Raw genomic sequence first — 17768 nt, forward strand, 5'->3', positions numbered from 1 at the left:
TTATGTTAAATTAAAGTTTATTTTAACTGTATGTTTGACCATAATTGCAGTACAAAATGTATTTAATCTCATGCTGTTGAATGAGACATGGACTATTTTACACATACAAATATGTAGAAACGAAAACAGACTGTGCTGCTAGACACAGACCAGTATACATTATTTGTGCTTGTGTGTGGAAGCATTCAAGAACCTCTTGGTCCAAAAGGTTGCATATACACACACATACAAGATACCAAAAAGTATTGACTAATTAACAAATACACACAAAATACATAAATTCTTTCAATAGAGATGCATGGTGATTTAGCTGTTAGTTTGTTGATCATCCGTCCTTTTTGAATTCACACTATATTAGTGTGATGTTATTGGGGAAGCTTGTACATTTCCACAGCCTCAGCTGCATCCCTTCTCCTTCCCGTTCGAGCCTTTAAAGTAACAAACCAATTGTTATAAGTGATTTAATATTTCCACGCGCACACACACACACACACACACACACACTATCCGTTCATAAGTTTAGTATTACTTACAATATTTTCCACAAAGAATAATAGCAAACTTTGGGTAGCTATATTCTTGTTTTTAAATATATTACAACTTGGGAATCATGTTGTCACTACAGAAAACGATTTTATTTGACCATTTTCAAAATATAAAAAACAATGATAAAAATTTGTACAAATGTACAAGCTTCTTAAGGTTTGACCCTGAGAACCATTTAACCCTCTGGGACTCTACTCTACATTTCGAAATGTTAAAAATCGTAGCTTCATCGAAATGAGATGACACTAGAAGACCTTTGTCACATTAGCAATGTGATCACAAAACAAAATGTCACACTTGGCTCCTTCGTGGTCAAAAATGAGTACAAATGAAGGGAAATATGAAAACATATGAAAAATCTTTTGGTGGTACAAAATACAAATCGACTACTGCCCAGAAAGAAGTGTAAAGCAATCAATGGTGACGCTCTAAAATATCAAGAGTGCAATAAAGTCACACACAGACTCACACTCAAAAAAAAAAGAACTGCTAAGTCTGCAACAGAGAAAATTTTGAGAAGTTAAATTAAATCAATAAATTAAATAAAATACAAAAGAGTCTCTCTCTGAAAGACACATGCACGCACAAACACACTCACACACAGGAACCTAAAAGTTACATCATGCCATCAAAAAGGATTTCCATGCGTTCCCTCTATAACAAAATGATAATGTTTGACTGTAAGTTATATTTTTAGGCTTCGGTCATCTTTCACCGCGAAGGAGCCAAGTGTGACCCATAAACGAAGAGTCCCACTCTATTGAACATGTTCACTTCTATTCTAAAATTTTATTAGCAAAAATGTTGACTATTATTTCATTGTCTACAAAACTATACGTTTAAGCACAAAGATCATTAGACATTTTTATGGGCATTAAATGTATTAAACATTTGTTAGTGCATTAAACTACATTTCTAACCAAGCACACCATTAAGCAAAACGAGTTTTTCATGTTCTAAAAAAGTATTGACTCACTTACTATTGATTGTTAATGAAACATGTGGTTAAAGTCTAATGACATTTGTTTTCAGATGAAGTACAGTGATGTATTTTTTTTACATACTAGCATGCTTATTTGGACCACTATATATAGTTTATAGGGTGTGTGAAATAAATTAGAAGAAGGCACATTACCTCATTAGATTTTTTCTTGGATTTGCGAGGCTGCAAAAGAATAAGAGTTCATAGAAATTGTTTATTAAATATAAACAACATTAATTCAGTTATTAACTTATAACATTAAGACTTGAGTCTCCATGTCACAATAAAACTTTTTTCTATAATCTTACTTTGCGTCCTGCAGGATTTATTCGCTGGTATTCATCATTTGATTGTCCTCTCAGTTCCTAGAAAATACACAGACAAGGATTCAAACATCAAGGAGACTAATGTAAGTGCACAACTACATACAACCACAGTGGGGCAGTATGGCTCCATCATTATGAATTAAAGATAAAAATAGCCCATAATTCATATCATTTGTTTCATTTCCATGTGAGGCACTGACCTGATATTGAGTCTCTTCCTCTCGTCTTCTAATCTACAGTGTGTAGATATGTACATATTAGAGATTAGAAACCATAATAAATGTATTAAATGTTGATTATTCATTGTATCGTAAATGACAGACATAACCGGATATGACGGCAGTATGTAGGCCTATAGCGATCTTTATCATAATTTTCTCAAGCTCGTTTTCCCTTTACGTGTTATTGTGTTTATTTAAATAAACGTTAAATTATCAGAAAATTATCTCACCGGTCTGTTCAATTGCTGATAATCCGAATCCATCTGAGGTAGATCCAAATCCTGAGAAATACAGCACACACTTTGCATGACGTCACATTCTTGTTAAACCCATTTAACTTAGAAATGTAGGTCCTTAAACCTTAATTAAAAGTTATTTATTATAACATTGGAAAAAATACAAAAATGTAATATAGAAACATTTCAAATGTAAATGTATAGAGGGATTATTATTATTATTAATAATAATAATATAAATTAACGTATTCAAGTTATACATTGACACCATGTTTACTCACATATTTTGATACAAAATAAGTGATTTACGTTAAAAAAACTATTTCAAGTTAAAGTTTAACAAATATTAAATATAAGAATAAAAGATTAGAAATAATAGAGTGCTACTCATAACAGAAATAACCCATTCATTGTGAGGAATTATGAACCTCAAACATAATCCTTAACCCAGCCAGGTTTGTTTTCAAACAGATGTTGTATTAATAATGCATTTATGATAACTAACTGTATAAACAGGCTCATTTGGGTCACGGGTAGGGGCTGCAGGGTCTGATGGGTCTTCAGGAACGGGCCCTTTCCTCAGAAACTAAACCATACATGCCAAAACAGGTTAACGGTTAAATGTTGGTTAAATGTCATCAGTGAAAACAAAATGTTTGTGCTAGAGCTCAACTTACCTTCTCTCTGAAGTAGAGAGCAGTAAAAATTATAGAATACAGCAGCAGAATTACATCTAAAATATAACAATACACTGGGTCGCTCAGTTGCATAGCCTCTGTGAACAGAACAAAAGTTTTACACCTTGTGAAGTAAATACTGAACAAAAACATGATTGGCTTATTTATGGATGTTTTGTAATGTGTTTATGTAATCAGTTATGCCTTTTTCGGACTTGTTGGTTTTTGTGTCTAGGTGTTGAACAGCAATTAAGTTAATTAATTTATTAAATAAATAAAATGTAAACGGATATAATAAAGAAATAAAATTAGGTGAGACGCACATGAGCGTATAAATCAGTCTTCTGATTAATCATTGAAGTTTTTCCGTTACATTAAGCTTTGTTTGTTTCTCGGCCTTGAAGTAGTAACAGTTGTGGATTTAAATTATGTTTTATTAAAAAATACAATATAACAATAAACATAATCAGATTTGCATTTGAATTTGCACATCGCAATAGCATCGCTTTAATAATCAAAATGTTTTTTTGTTTTTCTTACTCCTGTAAGAACCGGAGTCTACAACTAGATAAGCCTATAAACAAGTTAAAAATGCACTCCCTCAAAAATGTTAGAATGAATTTTACATCATGTATATTGGTTTAACATTTAAATGATTGTTCAGCTAAATAGAGATGCACAAACCTAAGAACAGTATCTGATAATGCAGATTGTTTGAGTTACGTGTAAATATTAAAATGTCTTGAATGTGGACAAAACTAGTTCTAAATATAACTTTCCTAGAAATACTCAATAAAGAGTTTGATTCGAAAGTGAATGAACATGCCAAGTTTTCACAAGACATGAACAACGCAAACATATCTTACACATAAAACATATCTTGCATTTATTTCTGTTGCTCTTTACTAGAGGTAGGACATTGCTATACTGTGAGCTCATTGCATTGTGATTTCTTAATTTAGCAGATTTTATTTGAAAGATTTGTGACAAGAATCATTTTAAAGTTAAACATCTCAAACTGATGAAAACTGATGAAAGTGTTTTATTTTGATGTACTTCACACAGAGCATGATTTCCTATGAGGTACCATCAGAATAATTTAAAAACAAAATTATTGTGAAAATGATAATTAAGTATGTATTGAAAGCAGGATTGTCCGATCAAACAACCTCTATAGTTTTGCTGAGATATAAATGTGATAAGATAAATGCATAAAATAATAGAAGAAAACTGCAGAATTCTGTATACACAAAGCTCTGTGGTCTTGGCAAACTGGCACTCCATCTTAAACATGAAAAATCAATGCATAAATGAGCAATTATCAATTTAGATACAGTTTACCAGTGTTCCAGCTGCCCAAAGTTTGTGGGTTCAATCACACATACTGAATAAATGTACTCTGAATGCAAATTTAGGTCGCTTTGGATAAAAGTACTTGCAACATAAGTAAAGGTAAAATTTTCTTTTTTGGCCCCGAATTGTGGTGTATTAGCCAATGCTTGCATAACTAACCCTGGAAGGCAGAACATCACTTCCTCTTTTCTAAGTTAAGTAGTCCTAAATTAAGAACTTTTGTAGTTTTGCAACCCAGTCCTTCATGAAAAAAACTCCACTCATGCCTTCCTGTTCAGGGGCCGGTGCACTTCTACCTGTGTCTCTGTTATCTTTGTAGAAATGTTTGTTTAATGTAGTTCAGTGGTTTCTTTGCATGGGACGTGGGAGTTAAAATAAGCATGCAAGAATGAGCTCAGAGCAGTGAAGACCCGGTGCATCACAGATCAGAAGGGTGTTAATGGGTGCTGGTGGTTGATGGTTAAAACTTGACCACACACCTTTTTACGCGTCAAAGTGACACAAACACATTACTTTCTGCATTACTATTACTCATAGAATTAAGGACCTGGTCAAAATAATACACAGTATTTAAACCTATACACAGGCAACCATTATAGGGATGCGCCATGTTATGCAATTCCAACAAGCTTGCAACCAACAGAATAAGTACTAACGCTTTGTAGTTGATTTGTATTTAAGGACAATATACAAACACTAAAAATGCTTCAACTAGATTACAAACTGAAATTGCTCTAGGATTGGGTTTTTACAAATTTGGTCTCATGACGGCCAAGTAAAAACAATTTACAAACCTTTAATAAGTTAAAGGGATTGTTCACCCCAAAATGAATATGAAATATTCATCATACTCACCCTCAAACCTTTCTTTCAAAGACTTTGTTCCTTCTCAGAACACAAAAGTAGATATTTTGAAGAACGCCGGTAACCCAATAATAGCGGTACCCATTTACTTGCATTGGTTTCGTGTCTATACAATAGAAGTGAATAGGTACCGTTGTTCAGTTACATACATTCTTCAAAATATCTTCTTTTGTGTCCTGAGGTAGAAATAAAGTCATACAGGTTTGAAATGACAAGGGGGTGAGTCAATGGCAAAAGTAAAAATTTTGTGTGAACTGTCAGTTTAATGTCACATAGTCAAATATTCAGGAATATGCTTTGGAAATACCTAATGGATTGAGCTAAATCTGTGAGTGACCTGGGCTGTATTTCCTGAAACCGTGTATAAATGACCTGGGCTGTGTTTCCCAAAACCTTATCGTAGTTCTTAATTCTATATTCACTACCACTCTTAACTTCTAAATTTAAGATTGATGTAGAGTAAGAAAGGTTTCAAAAAGCGCAGCCCTGTACATTCCAAATAAATTATATAAATGGTTATGCTGTCAATTTACTTTTATCATTTTGTCTGTTGCTTCAATCTGGATGAAGTTAATTTCCAGATCTTACAGTGCTAAAATAAAAGTTAGAAAACTATTTTATGTTTTAATCTTTTTAACATGTTGTATAACCAGCATAGATTTTATACGTATGTTTATCTAATAAATCTGAAAAATCTGATATGTTACTAAAACATCACTCCATTCACACTCAAAGGCTTGGTTTTAACAGATAAGGCTTTAACTAATCTCAGACTAACTTGCACTGACATGTGTTAAAATAAACCATGACCCATGTCTCAAGATGCACGTGTCAGTAATGATTTTCTAATACTAATTATGTTTAGAAAAAAAATTTGCCATCAGTTTTTGCACCGCACAGTTAATAAGTGTTGACCAACTACGGTTAAATGTGCATGTTGAATTGAAACCTGTACTGAAACCCACTGAATTCACCTGGAAATAGCAGCGTTTGTGCTTTCATTCCATCATTGTTTAACTATAATTACAACCACCTCAATTGTTGTTGTTGTTGTTATTTATTTTACAACAATATTTTATACAAATAAAAAATTATGTAATGAGCTTGTCTAAGTGATGGAAAACAACTGACTTATCTTTTAAGAGTTTAATTGTTTTTACAAAAGATAAGGCTGGGTTTTACTTGCTTTATTTTATCTTCTTTCTCTGGAAACAACATTCAAACATGTGTTAAGTGTTAAGTTGTAAAAGATGGCATGTGTGCCATAAACAACATAACAATGCTGCAAACCCTTCATCTTTCGGTTCTTCTGCATCATGTAACTGACAAAAGAAGGCATTTTGCAGTCATCACGTAAGGTCTTACTGGTTAACGGAAACTAAAATGGTCACCTAAAAAGGCCCTGATGTTCGATGAAAATATTCACAGGTGAAAAAACCTAACTGGCAGCAAAACGGCACCAGAAATTCATATTAATTCCTAAAATGTTTAATCAACACAATAAAACCATAGAGTAATAACCATCAAAACTCTATTGCTTAAGTGTATGGTACCCTCTGCATTAAGAATAAGAGTAGAATTGATTTACCTGCATCGGTTATATGTGTGGCCAAAAACAATATAGTCGCTGTCCCTCTCATTCCCATTACATTCCCTGAGATTACAGTTTCTGTGGATGTTGTTGCTTTGTGTTGCCTGGCCTGGTAAATGATGTGCAATTTTTTTACCTTTCTCTTTTTACTGCTTATAGCCTACAGTGGCAACCCTCAACTAACAGGAAGTGGCCCTCGCCTTGAGTCTGTTCTAGTGAATGACAACCACTTGCTTAGGTCTTTCGTCCTCTCATCTCAAGAAAGTCTAACCAGCATTTCCTGTATATTTTTAGACAAAGACCCTTATGTGCTAACAATAAACTTTTTACCATAGCAAGAATTTCGCATAGCTTCTTTCTGTTTCATGTCTTGCTTTTATAAATTGCATATATTTGTACATATACAATTAGTTAAATGTTTTAATACTTCATGGCAATATGCAATATTGAAAACTGAATATAGACATTTTTGTTTACATTTACAAACAGTTCAGGTAAAACATAATTAGGTCATAACTTCAGACCAGAGGTTGTAAACCGAACACAAAAATGAAGTGGAAGTTACAATGCCCCCAAAAGCCACTTTGTGTACCTTCTGCCCCCTGCTGTTATGTATTTGTTGCTGCTGATATTATTTTCCTGGCCAAATACAGCCGAGAATCAGGGCTGTCCACTTACATTCCTAAAATAAAGGTACTAAGAGGTTTTCACAGTCATGTCACAAATAAGTATTATTGGTTGCTCAAAGAACCACAAAGGTTCTTAAAATAACTATTTATTTTGTATGGTGTATAGAATTGATTTAATAATAACATTTCTGAAGAAATTCTGTGTTTATAGAAATAATGTTTTTAAAACATTACAAATGTTTTTGACTGCCATGCTACTTTCATGACCAGAAGTCAATTTTATGAAGTATTTCAAAGTACAGAAGTATTTTAAAACGGTTGACAGGAAAAGGACTGTATGTCTAAAAATTGAAATAGAAATGTTGCACAACATTCCCCCAGTTATAGATTAGTTAGATATGATTGACAGCAAAATACTAATTTAGTTTAACGGGTTGAAGGTCAGGTGTCACATTTTTGTGATGGTATGTTTAAAAGGTCCTAAAATGTTTAGCCTTCTTGTAAATTGTCTTGCTATGTGAAGGTCACGAGAATTCACGTCACATCCTCATTCCATTCCCTTTACATCATTCATTTAGGGTACCTTAGGTTCTATACATTAAGCACCTTTACGTTGTATTTATTACAATTTTGTCACTTGAATCACATTTTCTGAATTTGTCACAAATGTAATAGGGCTTTAATTCCATACCATTCCAAAGTTTATCCAAGAAGAACATCCGTCTAAAACATTATATTTTATGACTAAAATATGACAAAATGTATAGAAAATCGTTTTCATATAAAAGTCCTTTACTTATTTTTATTATTAAATATATTTATTCTGTGTTTATTTTTCCGTACAAATAAATATTACACTGTACGCAGTTTGTTTATGTGTTCTTTAAGTTGTTAAAAGGGAGATAAATACAAAATAAAACCATAGAATAGAACCGCGCATGCGCATCCCTCACATGACAGTTGCGTTTTCTTCTGCGGTTACGAACTAAACAAATCTGACTTGCGGCACCAAACAGAGAAACAATTCGCACATCGGTGGCTTAAACCGACATCATACCTGTGGATATAAAAACAACGGATACCATTTTAAGCCCTTTTATGCGCGATTTGCATAGTAAGCCATCCGCTGTTATCGTGTCGACTGTGTTTTGATTCACTTTGCCAAGAAACATGATCCTCATCATCAGCCGCAAACAAAACATGCCCGCCGGTGGAGCGATATTTAGCTTGCTGTTAGGTAATTTTGTATTTATTATAGTGCACCATTGCAATATCGCATGGCTATTTGATCTAGATGTATTATGCTATTAATTTATATTAAAAACGGGTCTTTGTTATTAGGGATGACGCTTTATTTTTTAATATCGTTATAAATGTAACGCTACTTTTATTCCAATTATTATTTATTTATCATGTAACGCCTTGGCCAAACTAGGCCTGCTTAGTTTTAAGAGTTTAAGTTACACCTGAGAGAAAATGTTATTAACAGATTGACTTGCAAAGCTAAACTATGGTTAATGTTTCTACTATTGGATACCATTGCTTTGACTTCCTACCTTCTATATATTTAACCTAAAGTATAAGTGGCACAGCTCTACAGTCTTTGAAATATTGCTGATGTCATCATTACAGCGGTGTCTATACATCAGTGTTTTACCAATGAAGTTCAACCCACTGTGACTGCTTCTGCAACCAGCCCTCCTCCGGTAACCCCTGGCCCTCCTGAGCGGGGCAACTACAATGTCACCAATGCCACTGGCACTGTCTGTCTCTTGGCACGAATGGGCCTGCAGCTCAACATCAGCTATCTTTCAAGCTCTCATGGAAAGGTATTTACACACTTAAAACGCATCTTGCATGTGCCAAATGTTTACTAAAGAATTTACAGAATTTACTTAAAGGGTGTCTCATCCAAGAAAGAACATTGTTGTCTGTACTTTACATACCACGTTGGGGTATAACGCTGACACAAAGCTATTTTAACTATTTGAAGTTAAAAGCATTTTTTTCTGCCTGCTTATCACTTTGATGTTTTTATGATCAAAGATTCCTAAACATTCTGATACTCTTGTGTTAATGGGAAAAATACACTGTTGTGTTCCATGGGTAAAAAAACACAAGCATGTATCAAATTACAGCAGTGCAGGTATATGAAAGAATTTTCATTTTTGGGTGAACAGTCCTTGTCATTTTTGCTTGTTTCAGCAAGTAAAACTAGACTTTTATTTTATAAATAACATTTGCATTATCATTTGTAAAATGCTTTGAGAAGTTACATCTGTATTCAGGGATTTGCAAGTATTAAAACCCATGGTCATTATTTGTAAATGTAATTTAAATGTGAACATGCCTTGCTGCTCAGACAGTTCAGGAGCTTATGAACCTGCATCCAAACATAACTAAGACTTCTGGATCCTGTGAGCCAGACAATGCAACGCTCATACTCACTGAAAACAACATTACTCTGACGTTAATTTTCACCTTGGTAAGTTTTATCTCCCTCCTGTTATGTTGATAGTGCCTTCTTTTATTGTCTGTTCCCCTCATCATAACACAAGTAATAATCTTTTAAACATTTTAGAATTCCACATTGAACAAGTACCATCTTAGTGGTTTGGAGCTGTTAGCTGCATTACCAAACATGTCAAGTAAGTCAAAGTAACCCATGTAGGTTGGAAATTAAAGTCATTGTTTGTTCAATCAAATACGTGAAGAACCTTTTGTTATGCACAGAGAAGCTTTTTGTGAGTAACACCAGTCTGAATTACTGGGTGGGAACACTGGGCCAATCTTACATGTGTCGGAAGGAACAGTCCCTGAACGTTACGCAGGATTTCTCGCTCAACACCTTCGAGCTGCAAGTGCAACCTTTTGATGTGAATGGAGACTTTGGATCAGGTACATTTTTTCTTTATTACACTTTCCTAGAAAAAATCATCTTTATATTTTAAGGTAAGAATCTGTGACTTTCAGAACTAATGCATTAACTACAGTATGATTGTTTTTGGACACTTCCGATGACAAAATATTTGTACATAATCTCTTAATAGATATATATGGAAATGGCACTTCATTGTCATGATGGTTACATTACAAACATATTTAACTAATCATTCCTGCTATTCAAAGTCATAACGGTACATAACATTTTTAACATAAGATTTAATACATAAAACCTTTTATGCTTTTACATTATAAAAGTTCTAAAATGTATTATATCATTATTAACATGCGATACCACCATAGTACATTTACGTTTATTGTTTTGCATAATACTTTCTCATTTTTCTTCTGTTCCCTCTTGCTGTTGTAGCTGTGGAGTGTGGGCTTGATGAGGATGATATGTTGATTCCGATCATTGTGGGAGCTGCTCTGGCTGTTCTAGTGCTCATAGTGATCATGGCCTACCTCATTGGCCGGAACAGAAGCCACGCTGGCTACCAGACCATCTAAACCCTGTATTTTAAAGCTAGGACATGCAGGCGCCACCAATTTCTCCTCTAAACTGGACTAAACTCTATACTACTAAACCTATAGCACTAAAAAAGTACAGCTGCATAGTTTAACCTGCCCTGACCCCTGCTGGTGTCTCACTGCCACAACTAAGGTGGACCTGCATTTCCTGGACTTTGTTGCATTTTGTTAAGTGTGGGGAATATAGTATAAAATAATAAATTCATACTCGCTTAAAGGAATAGTTCATCTTGAAAATAAAAATCCTGTCATCATTTACTCATCATCTTGTCATTTCAAACCTGTATGACTTTCTTCTCACAACACAAAAGATATTTTGAAAAATGTTAGTGATGGAAAACCATTGGTCACCATCTTTTTAACCATACAATAGAAGTAAAAAGTGGACGGACAGTATTTGGTTAGAAACATTTTTCTTCTTATGTGTTTGGCAGAAGAAAGAAAAATCACAGGTTTAAATGACAACAGGGTGGGTAAATGATGATAGAATTTTCCTTTTGAAGGCAAACTATTCCTTTAAGGTGCAGGGCGAGTTCTAACATGTGTTTAAAGCTCTAGGTCATCCTCAAATGTTTGTTTACAATGACCCCTTTTATGCCATATTAGGATGATCAGTATACGGTCTGGTCTTTGTTACTGAGGCATATTACGGGTCTTAGAAAACATACAATCTGTATTTGGTACCTCATATGCTTAGATTTAAAGTCATACGTTTATATAACTAGGAGTATATAGGGAAATTGTTGCTAATGTTGTAAAAGGGACTACATATTTAACCTATTTAACACTTTTCTGATTCTGATATCCAAATACTTTTTGTGATTTGAGCTATTCTTGTTTAGGGAGAACATGCTGAGATTCACCAGATAAATGCTGTGAACAAAGCCTTACATTTTGAGTCTGATGTTAATACATTTTAAAGAAAAATTCCAGAGTGCAGAAATCTGAGATACAAACAGTTTGTTAAATAAAGGGAATGTCTTATCTAGCATAGAAACTCCTTCTGTACTTTCTAAGAGTTCCTTCTCTCCCATATTACATATCAAAGATGTGAGAGAATTATGTTGCCTGCTTGCTTCTTTTTACCACTTATTGGATTTGCACTCATTAACAAGAATTAAAAAGGAAGTACTATTCTGTAAAGGAACGAAATATAATGGTATTGCACTACTGGGATGAAAAAGGGTACGATTCATGTTAACATAAAGAATAACTTAGAATATTATAGACACCAGGTTAAACTTTTACAAATGCAAAGTGCACTGAATGCTTATTATGCCTCTACAAATATGGGTGATATATAGAGGTCTGTAAATGAAACAACTGCATGAATGGAGTTGATGTGGATATTGATGTGTTGCCTTCAATTGCTTTAACTTTCATATTGTTTTAGGGAATGCCAGTCAATTTTCTAAATAAAAAAATAAAAAGTTTGGTTGCATCTTTGTGTGAACAAACCACCCAGACAACACCACTATACATCCATAATAGAGAAAATGTCTTTATTTGGTTAAGCATTATTTAACCGAAAGAGCCGCTGGAGTAGTGTTTGGTTATCATAGATTGTAAACATTTGATTGAGCTACGCGCTAAACTAATTTCACTTTCATCACAGTCCTACAGCTGGTAATACGAATCCAGCTTCACGCATTCTAAGGTAACCAACGATCAAATAAGAGCTTCCATGACTTTAACATCGGCTGTGAAAGCTGTTCTGTGTAATACACTGATATTGTGTGTGCGCGCTTACCTCTTAAACACTTATATGAAACATCCTTTGAAGTCCTCAAATCCATTAATCTGCTTGTTTTTTTATCAAACTCAGGTCCAATATAAAAAGTCAAAACTAACGCTACATGCTATTACTGTTAATTAATATAACCGGTCTTACGCCATTCGGTCCAGTGTCATTTCCCTCACCATAGTAGAAAAGCAATTTGTGATCTCTAACAAAGATTGAAGTTTGCACATGCATTAATAGACCTCATTTACACTTTGATGGATCTGAATGTTTTTAACTGATAAAGTGAAGTTGACGCAATTGTTTCTGTTTATTGCTCAGGCCAAAGTTTATGAATACACGTATACTGAAAGGGGCACCGACCATTCACAACAGCTTGAGAAGCAGAAGCTCACTGATATGGTATGGGTGGGACATCTTCTCAAACACACTCTATGCGGGGAACCAATCACAGCAGACAGGGTCAGCTTTACCAATCAGAGTGTTTCGAAAGAAGGGACTATATATATACACCGGAAGAAACCCATTCGTTTTGTGAGAAGAGGGAAAAGGTTAAAAAAAAAAAAGAAGAGGGAAAAGGGGTATACAACAGACTTGAAATAGGTGAAATATAAAGCTTTTTTTTATTAGAAACATGAACATCAATAGATAAACACCCACAGATCTTAATCTAAAACTCAAAAACAACAAAGACTGGCTCCTTTAAAAGTAAATAGGAAGTTGTTTTCTTTGTGGTATTTCAGGTCTGAAAAAATACAGAGCATCTTTTCTGTTATTTTGACTTGCTAAACCAGATAAATGTGAATAGAAACCAGATTTTTATTTGAAATTTTAGTTTACAGAATGAAACAAAAATGATAATTTCATCTAAACACCTACCAATAAATAGTAAATTCAGAAAAATTAAAAATGGTCTTAAAGTTCCAGTCAGTGAAATCTAGCAGCAAAATAGGCCATTTTCACATGACATCGTGCATATTCTGTTCTGCCACGAAGTAGTGTATCGTTACTTCTGCTAGCGCCTCAGAAAGTAGTTAACTAAAGTCCCTTGCACAACTGCTGCATATACGGCTAGATGATTTACAAAATGTTGCGGACAAATTTTCACTTAAGACAAGATCACAGCTAGATAAAGGATACAAATTCTTCGTTGAACACTATCTGTTTGATTATGCAGGTAAGTGTTTTGTTTTTCCTTTTGTGTTAGCGAAGGTGTTAGGATAAGTACTTCAATACGTGTTCTGTAAAAAAATCACTGTTGTTAAATTCCAGCGCGACAGCAACACAGAAGTTCTTCTTCTTCTTGTTTGTCACAAGACGGATGTTATGATACACTGCTTTGCGAAAAAGGCGGAAGTTAAGTTAAGTCATTGTGGAAAGAGCCTATTGCAACCAACCGCTCACTCCACCCCTTCCCCTCCCATTCGAAAAATTGCGACGGCTGACAGAACAGGGCGAAATATATGCAAGGGGACCCACGGTGTATGTATATAGAAATAGCTCATTCTAAGGTAATAAAACATGACGCTTATTTATGCAAGCTGTAATACCCCCGAAGACAGTTATGTATATTATATTGCATTTCTGTCAATAGAATCTCCAGAAAATTACACACTGGACCTTTAAATTGTTACCACTCTTTAAATAGTAGTTTTTAACTCAAATAGTCATATTTAGCTAAATCTGTTTTTGAACTATACATACAGTTCATGTGATATACATGTCTACAGAATCAGCTTTTCTTTGCAGTAGTAATGCGATTCCTACACGCCTCCCTGAGTTTACTGATTGTTGCCATAGAGAGACCTCCAGGCTCCATAAAGATTTTCTGATATTGGAGGACAAAAAGGTAATTTATTTCAAGCATAGTTTCGAAAGTATTATCAGTGCTTCTGTATCAAAACAAGCCACAGAATTTACCTGCATGAAGCTATGGCAGTCCTCCACAAACTCCCCGTGGGTGATCTGTTTAAATCGTTCACATATTTCCGGGAGACTCTGAGCCTGAGAGATGAGGTTCTGGTGATGATGGATTAGTGTCAAAGCCACACGGAACAAGATCTTGGATCCCTCATAGAACAGGCAGTCCCATATTCTAAGCACTGTCTAAAAATGCCATTGACGATTATTTATTTCAATACTCAATTCACACAAAATAATAACATTTGTCACAATAATAAGATTGACAACCGCTCAACGACAGCAAACATTGATTTAATTTTACAAGATACTAATAAACTTGTGTCGTTCTCACCTCAACTGGAAGGATGTCGATGTAAAGGCAGATGAACCACCTTGAGACCACCAAAGTCCACATTACATTGTGCTGATTCAAAACCTTCCAGACGGTAGGAACTTTTAACCTAATAAGCTCTCCAAGCACCTCTTGATCCATTTGAAGGCCCAGCATATTTGGTGTGTAATAATCTAAAAACAACAACATGAACGTCAAATACATTAAATAATGGAGATATGAAGAATTGATGTTAATCCCAAAGCAAATTAAATTGTCTTGGTATAACTGATCAGGATGAATCTTAATTAATAAAACCAATTTTCTCAGATTTTATTGACTTTAGTGGTTTTCAGTCTTCTGCTATTTCCCTAAAGTATGCTTGCAAATGTTTTTAGTAAACAAAAATGTTGTGGGTGAAAGACATTAATGTTTCATTCATAGTATAAACTTTATTTAACAACAACAGAATCTAACTTATACACAAGGGTCTACAATTAGATCTTTTATTTAACTTCATTTACAGGCGTTTGACCAGCAGATGGCATTACCATGGGGTGTTTATTTAATTTAACAAAAACAGAACTTATACATGAGGGTCTACATAGTCTACTGTTGGATCTGTGTATTTCAGTCTGTATTAAGATCTGTATATTTCTGAGTATTTTTTTATTTAACTTCAATTACAAGTCTTTAACCAGCAGATGGCATTACCATGTGGTGTTTATCCACTTTAAAATGTTATACTTTTGTTAAACAAAAATTCATTTGGCGATATAGAGAGTAATTTTATTTCTTTTCTTTCACAAGCCAGTTATTTCAAGGACCTTTAAAGACTGTTCTAGGAAGGTGGTTATGTTAGTAGTTAAAACAAGACTAACCTGGCAGGATCTTGCCAAGTAAAGCATCCATTAACCAGAAAGACTTCTCCTCATCTTTGGTGATAATGAGGAGGTATCCAGCAACAAAGTTCATTCCCTAACATGTCAACAAGAAGTACTAGTTCAGATGATGTATAGTTTTTTATGTTGATTTACTAAATGCTGACTGGTACAGCAGGTTTTAGACATAATATTGACAAGGTAAACAATACCAAATTACAGTCTTATTATGTAACACTTCCTCATTTGTTACACTTGACCAGTCATATCTTTGCAACACAATAGCTCGATTAAATTCTAAACAGTGGGAAGTCCAAGCATCATGAATTCATCTAACATTTTAGGCACAATGTGGTAAAATAGTCAAACTAATACCTGACAGTACCCAACATCCTTATTGTGATGTCCGTATGCTAGAAGCACATTAAACAAGGCTTTTTGTAAACATGGATGGGAAGAGTCACGGAACTGAATGTTGTCAGGGAAGGTTCTGTGAATATCTGAAAAGAAGACACTTTATACATTGTATAAATTTCTTGGTTTCCAATATGATTAATCTGGATTCAAGCAGGATCATAGTAAAAGAATGAATATACAGAATGATTCCATTGGATGAATAAAACTTACCAGCACGTACAGCATCTTCTACCTCATGATCATGTTGAGCGTTTAATAAAGAGTGATAATGGCCCGGATTTCTCCCCATCTGATCATGGGCTCCGCTGGCTGCCATCCACATCTGAGCCCGATGTTCACACGGAACTCCCTTCCTCACATACCGCTTCACTGCAAAACAATTTTTGTTTATAAATATATAAATATTATTTTGTTGTTAGACTTTATTTCAAACAAAAGAAAAAAATCAGTGGGTAGGGTTGATTGGTGAATGCATAATAGACATGCCTTTCAGAGTCTTCTCTACATTACCAGTGCCCTGCAAAAGTTTAGACCACTTCTTTGATCTTCTGGTAAGAACAGTTAAATGCTCATTGGACTCATGTTCTTCTGATCTCTCGAATCCATATTGGTCTACCCTACAGACGAATATTAAGATATCTATTAGATGTTAGAATAAGAAGAATAAAAGGCAAAATTATAACACAAAATTACGAAGTTAAAAAACGATCATTTTCAGTGTCATGCTATTGCGCATATGTCACATGACTCACAGGTGATTTGAACATCCCCATATCAAAGCAAGAATTTTATAAAAACATCACTATCGTCGAAATAATGAAAGTGCATTCATACCGCAGACAGGTGCTTTTAGAGGCAACGGGCGTGCTTTTATCATTAAGGTGAATCTCCATTTTAGAAAGGTGCTTCTCTTTCCAACGGGTCGGGTTTTTGACTCCAGCTGAGGTCAGTTCACATAAACTCCACCCCCACATAAACTTACCTTTGCTTTTGCTTAAACGTCAAGTTTGGGTATATTGTAATTTTACAGTCCAGTCTACTGCTAAACTATATTGCTAGTAGGTTATATTGCTATACAATGCCGTTTCAATAAAATTATTTATAATAGATCTAAGTTGTTGCTTTGCTCTAATAAAGCGACGTTTGGATGGTTGGAACGAGGACTATCAAAATAGTGGGACTAACGTTAAACATTTAGTCTATTTTAGTATTTGTTACAGTAACTTATATTTCTGCTTTTTTTATTAATGCATGCAATATAATACAAGAGAAAACGCAACAACTATATTATGTAATAACTATATTATTTATAAATTAGGCATAGGTTAAGTATTGTATAGTAGTAAGAATATTAGGTATACATATTTATAAACATAAATACTTTAAGAATTTATTCAAATGTGCCAATGACGAAAAATGTTTCATTTTCAGAACAGTATTCACAATATTATTAAATTAAATTTCTTTTATACGTGGCCTTCCTTCATACAAGTGTAACTTGCTGACCCTACTACTACTCCTTGTAATATTTTTAAATAAAGTAATTAATTAAATCGTTGCACTTTTTTGTTTTTATTTTTTTCAGTAGTATTGTCTA

The 17768-nt window shown here is 34.1% G+C and overlaps 3 protein-coding genes across 4 annotated transcripts; 1 reads left to right on the top strand and 2 right to left on the bottom strand.

Moving 5' to 3' along the window:
- Nucleotides 1-6984, bottom strand: cd247l (CD247 antigen like). 2 transcript variants are annotated; one of them, XM_056754378.1, is made up of 8 exons: nt 6794-6984; nt 2989-3086; nt 2817-2897; nt 2306-2356; nt 2055-2087; nt 1837-1893; nt 1682-1711; nt 1-428 (listed from the first exon to the last, which is right to left on the bottom strand). In XM_056754378.1, exons 1-8 carry the CDS (start codon nt 6849-6851, stop codon nt 366-368), a joined length of 471 nt encoding a protein of 156 aa, XP_056610356.1. In that variant the 5' UTR covers nt 6852-6984; the 3' UTR covers nt 1-365. The 2 variants fall into 2 exon arrangements, with proteins under 2 accessions (XP_056610356.1, XP_056610357.1); XM_056754379.1 differs by lacking the exon at nt 2989-3086 and having other exon boundaries at nt 6794-6888.
- A 1395-nt stretch (nt 6985-8379) lies between these two features.
- On the top strand, nt 8380-12332 carry lamp1b (lysosomal associated membrane protein 1b). Its single transcript, XM_056754970.1, has 6 exons — nt 8380-8662; nt 9058-9254; nt 9788-9910; nt 10007-10073; nt 10159-10323; nt 10739-12332. The coding sequence occupies exons 1-6, from the start codon at nt 8596-8598 to the stop codon at nt 10876-10878; spliced, it is 759 nt and encodes a 252-aa protein (XP_056610948.1). The 5' UTR covers nt 8380-8595; the 3' UTR covers nt 10879-12332.
- A 912-nt stretch (nt 12333-13244) lies between these two features.
- grtp1b (growth hormone regulated TBC protein 1b) lies at nt 13245-17315 on the bottom strand. The gene is made up of 8 exons (XM_056755382.1): nt 17006-17315; nt 16658-16788; nt 16382-16540; nt 16130-16254; nt 15755-15851; nt 14895-15067; nt 14561-14746; nt 13245-14468 (listed from the first exon to the last, which is right to left on the bottom strand). The coding sequence occupies exons 1-8, from the start codon at nt 17143-17145 to the stop codon at nt 14373-14375; spliced, it is 1107 nt and encodes a 368-aa protein (XP_056611360.1). The 5' UTR covers nt 17146-17315; the 3' UTR covers nt 13245-14372.
- Between the last annotated feature and the right edge of the window lie 453 nt (nt 17316-17768).

The sequence above is a fragment of the Triplophysa dalaica genome, chromosome 8 (genome assembly GCF_015846415.1).
Source record: "Triplophysa dalaica isolate WHDGS20190420 chromosome 8, ASM1584641v1, whole genome shotgun sequence".
NCBI classification, from domain to species: domain Eukaryota; kingdom Metazoa; phylum Chordata; class Actinopteri; order Cypriniformes; family Nemacheilidae; genus Triplophysa; species Triplophysa dalaica.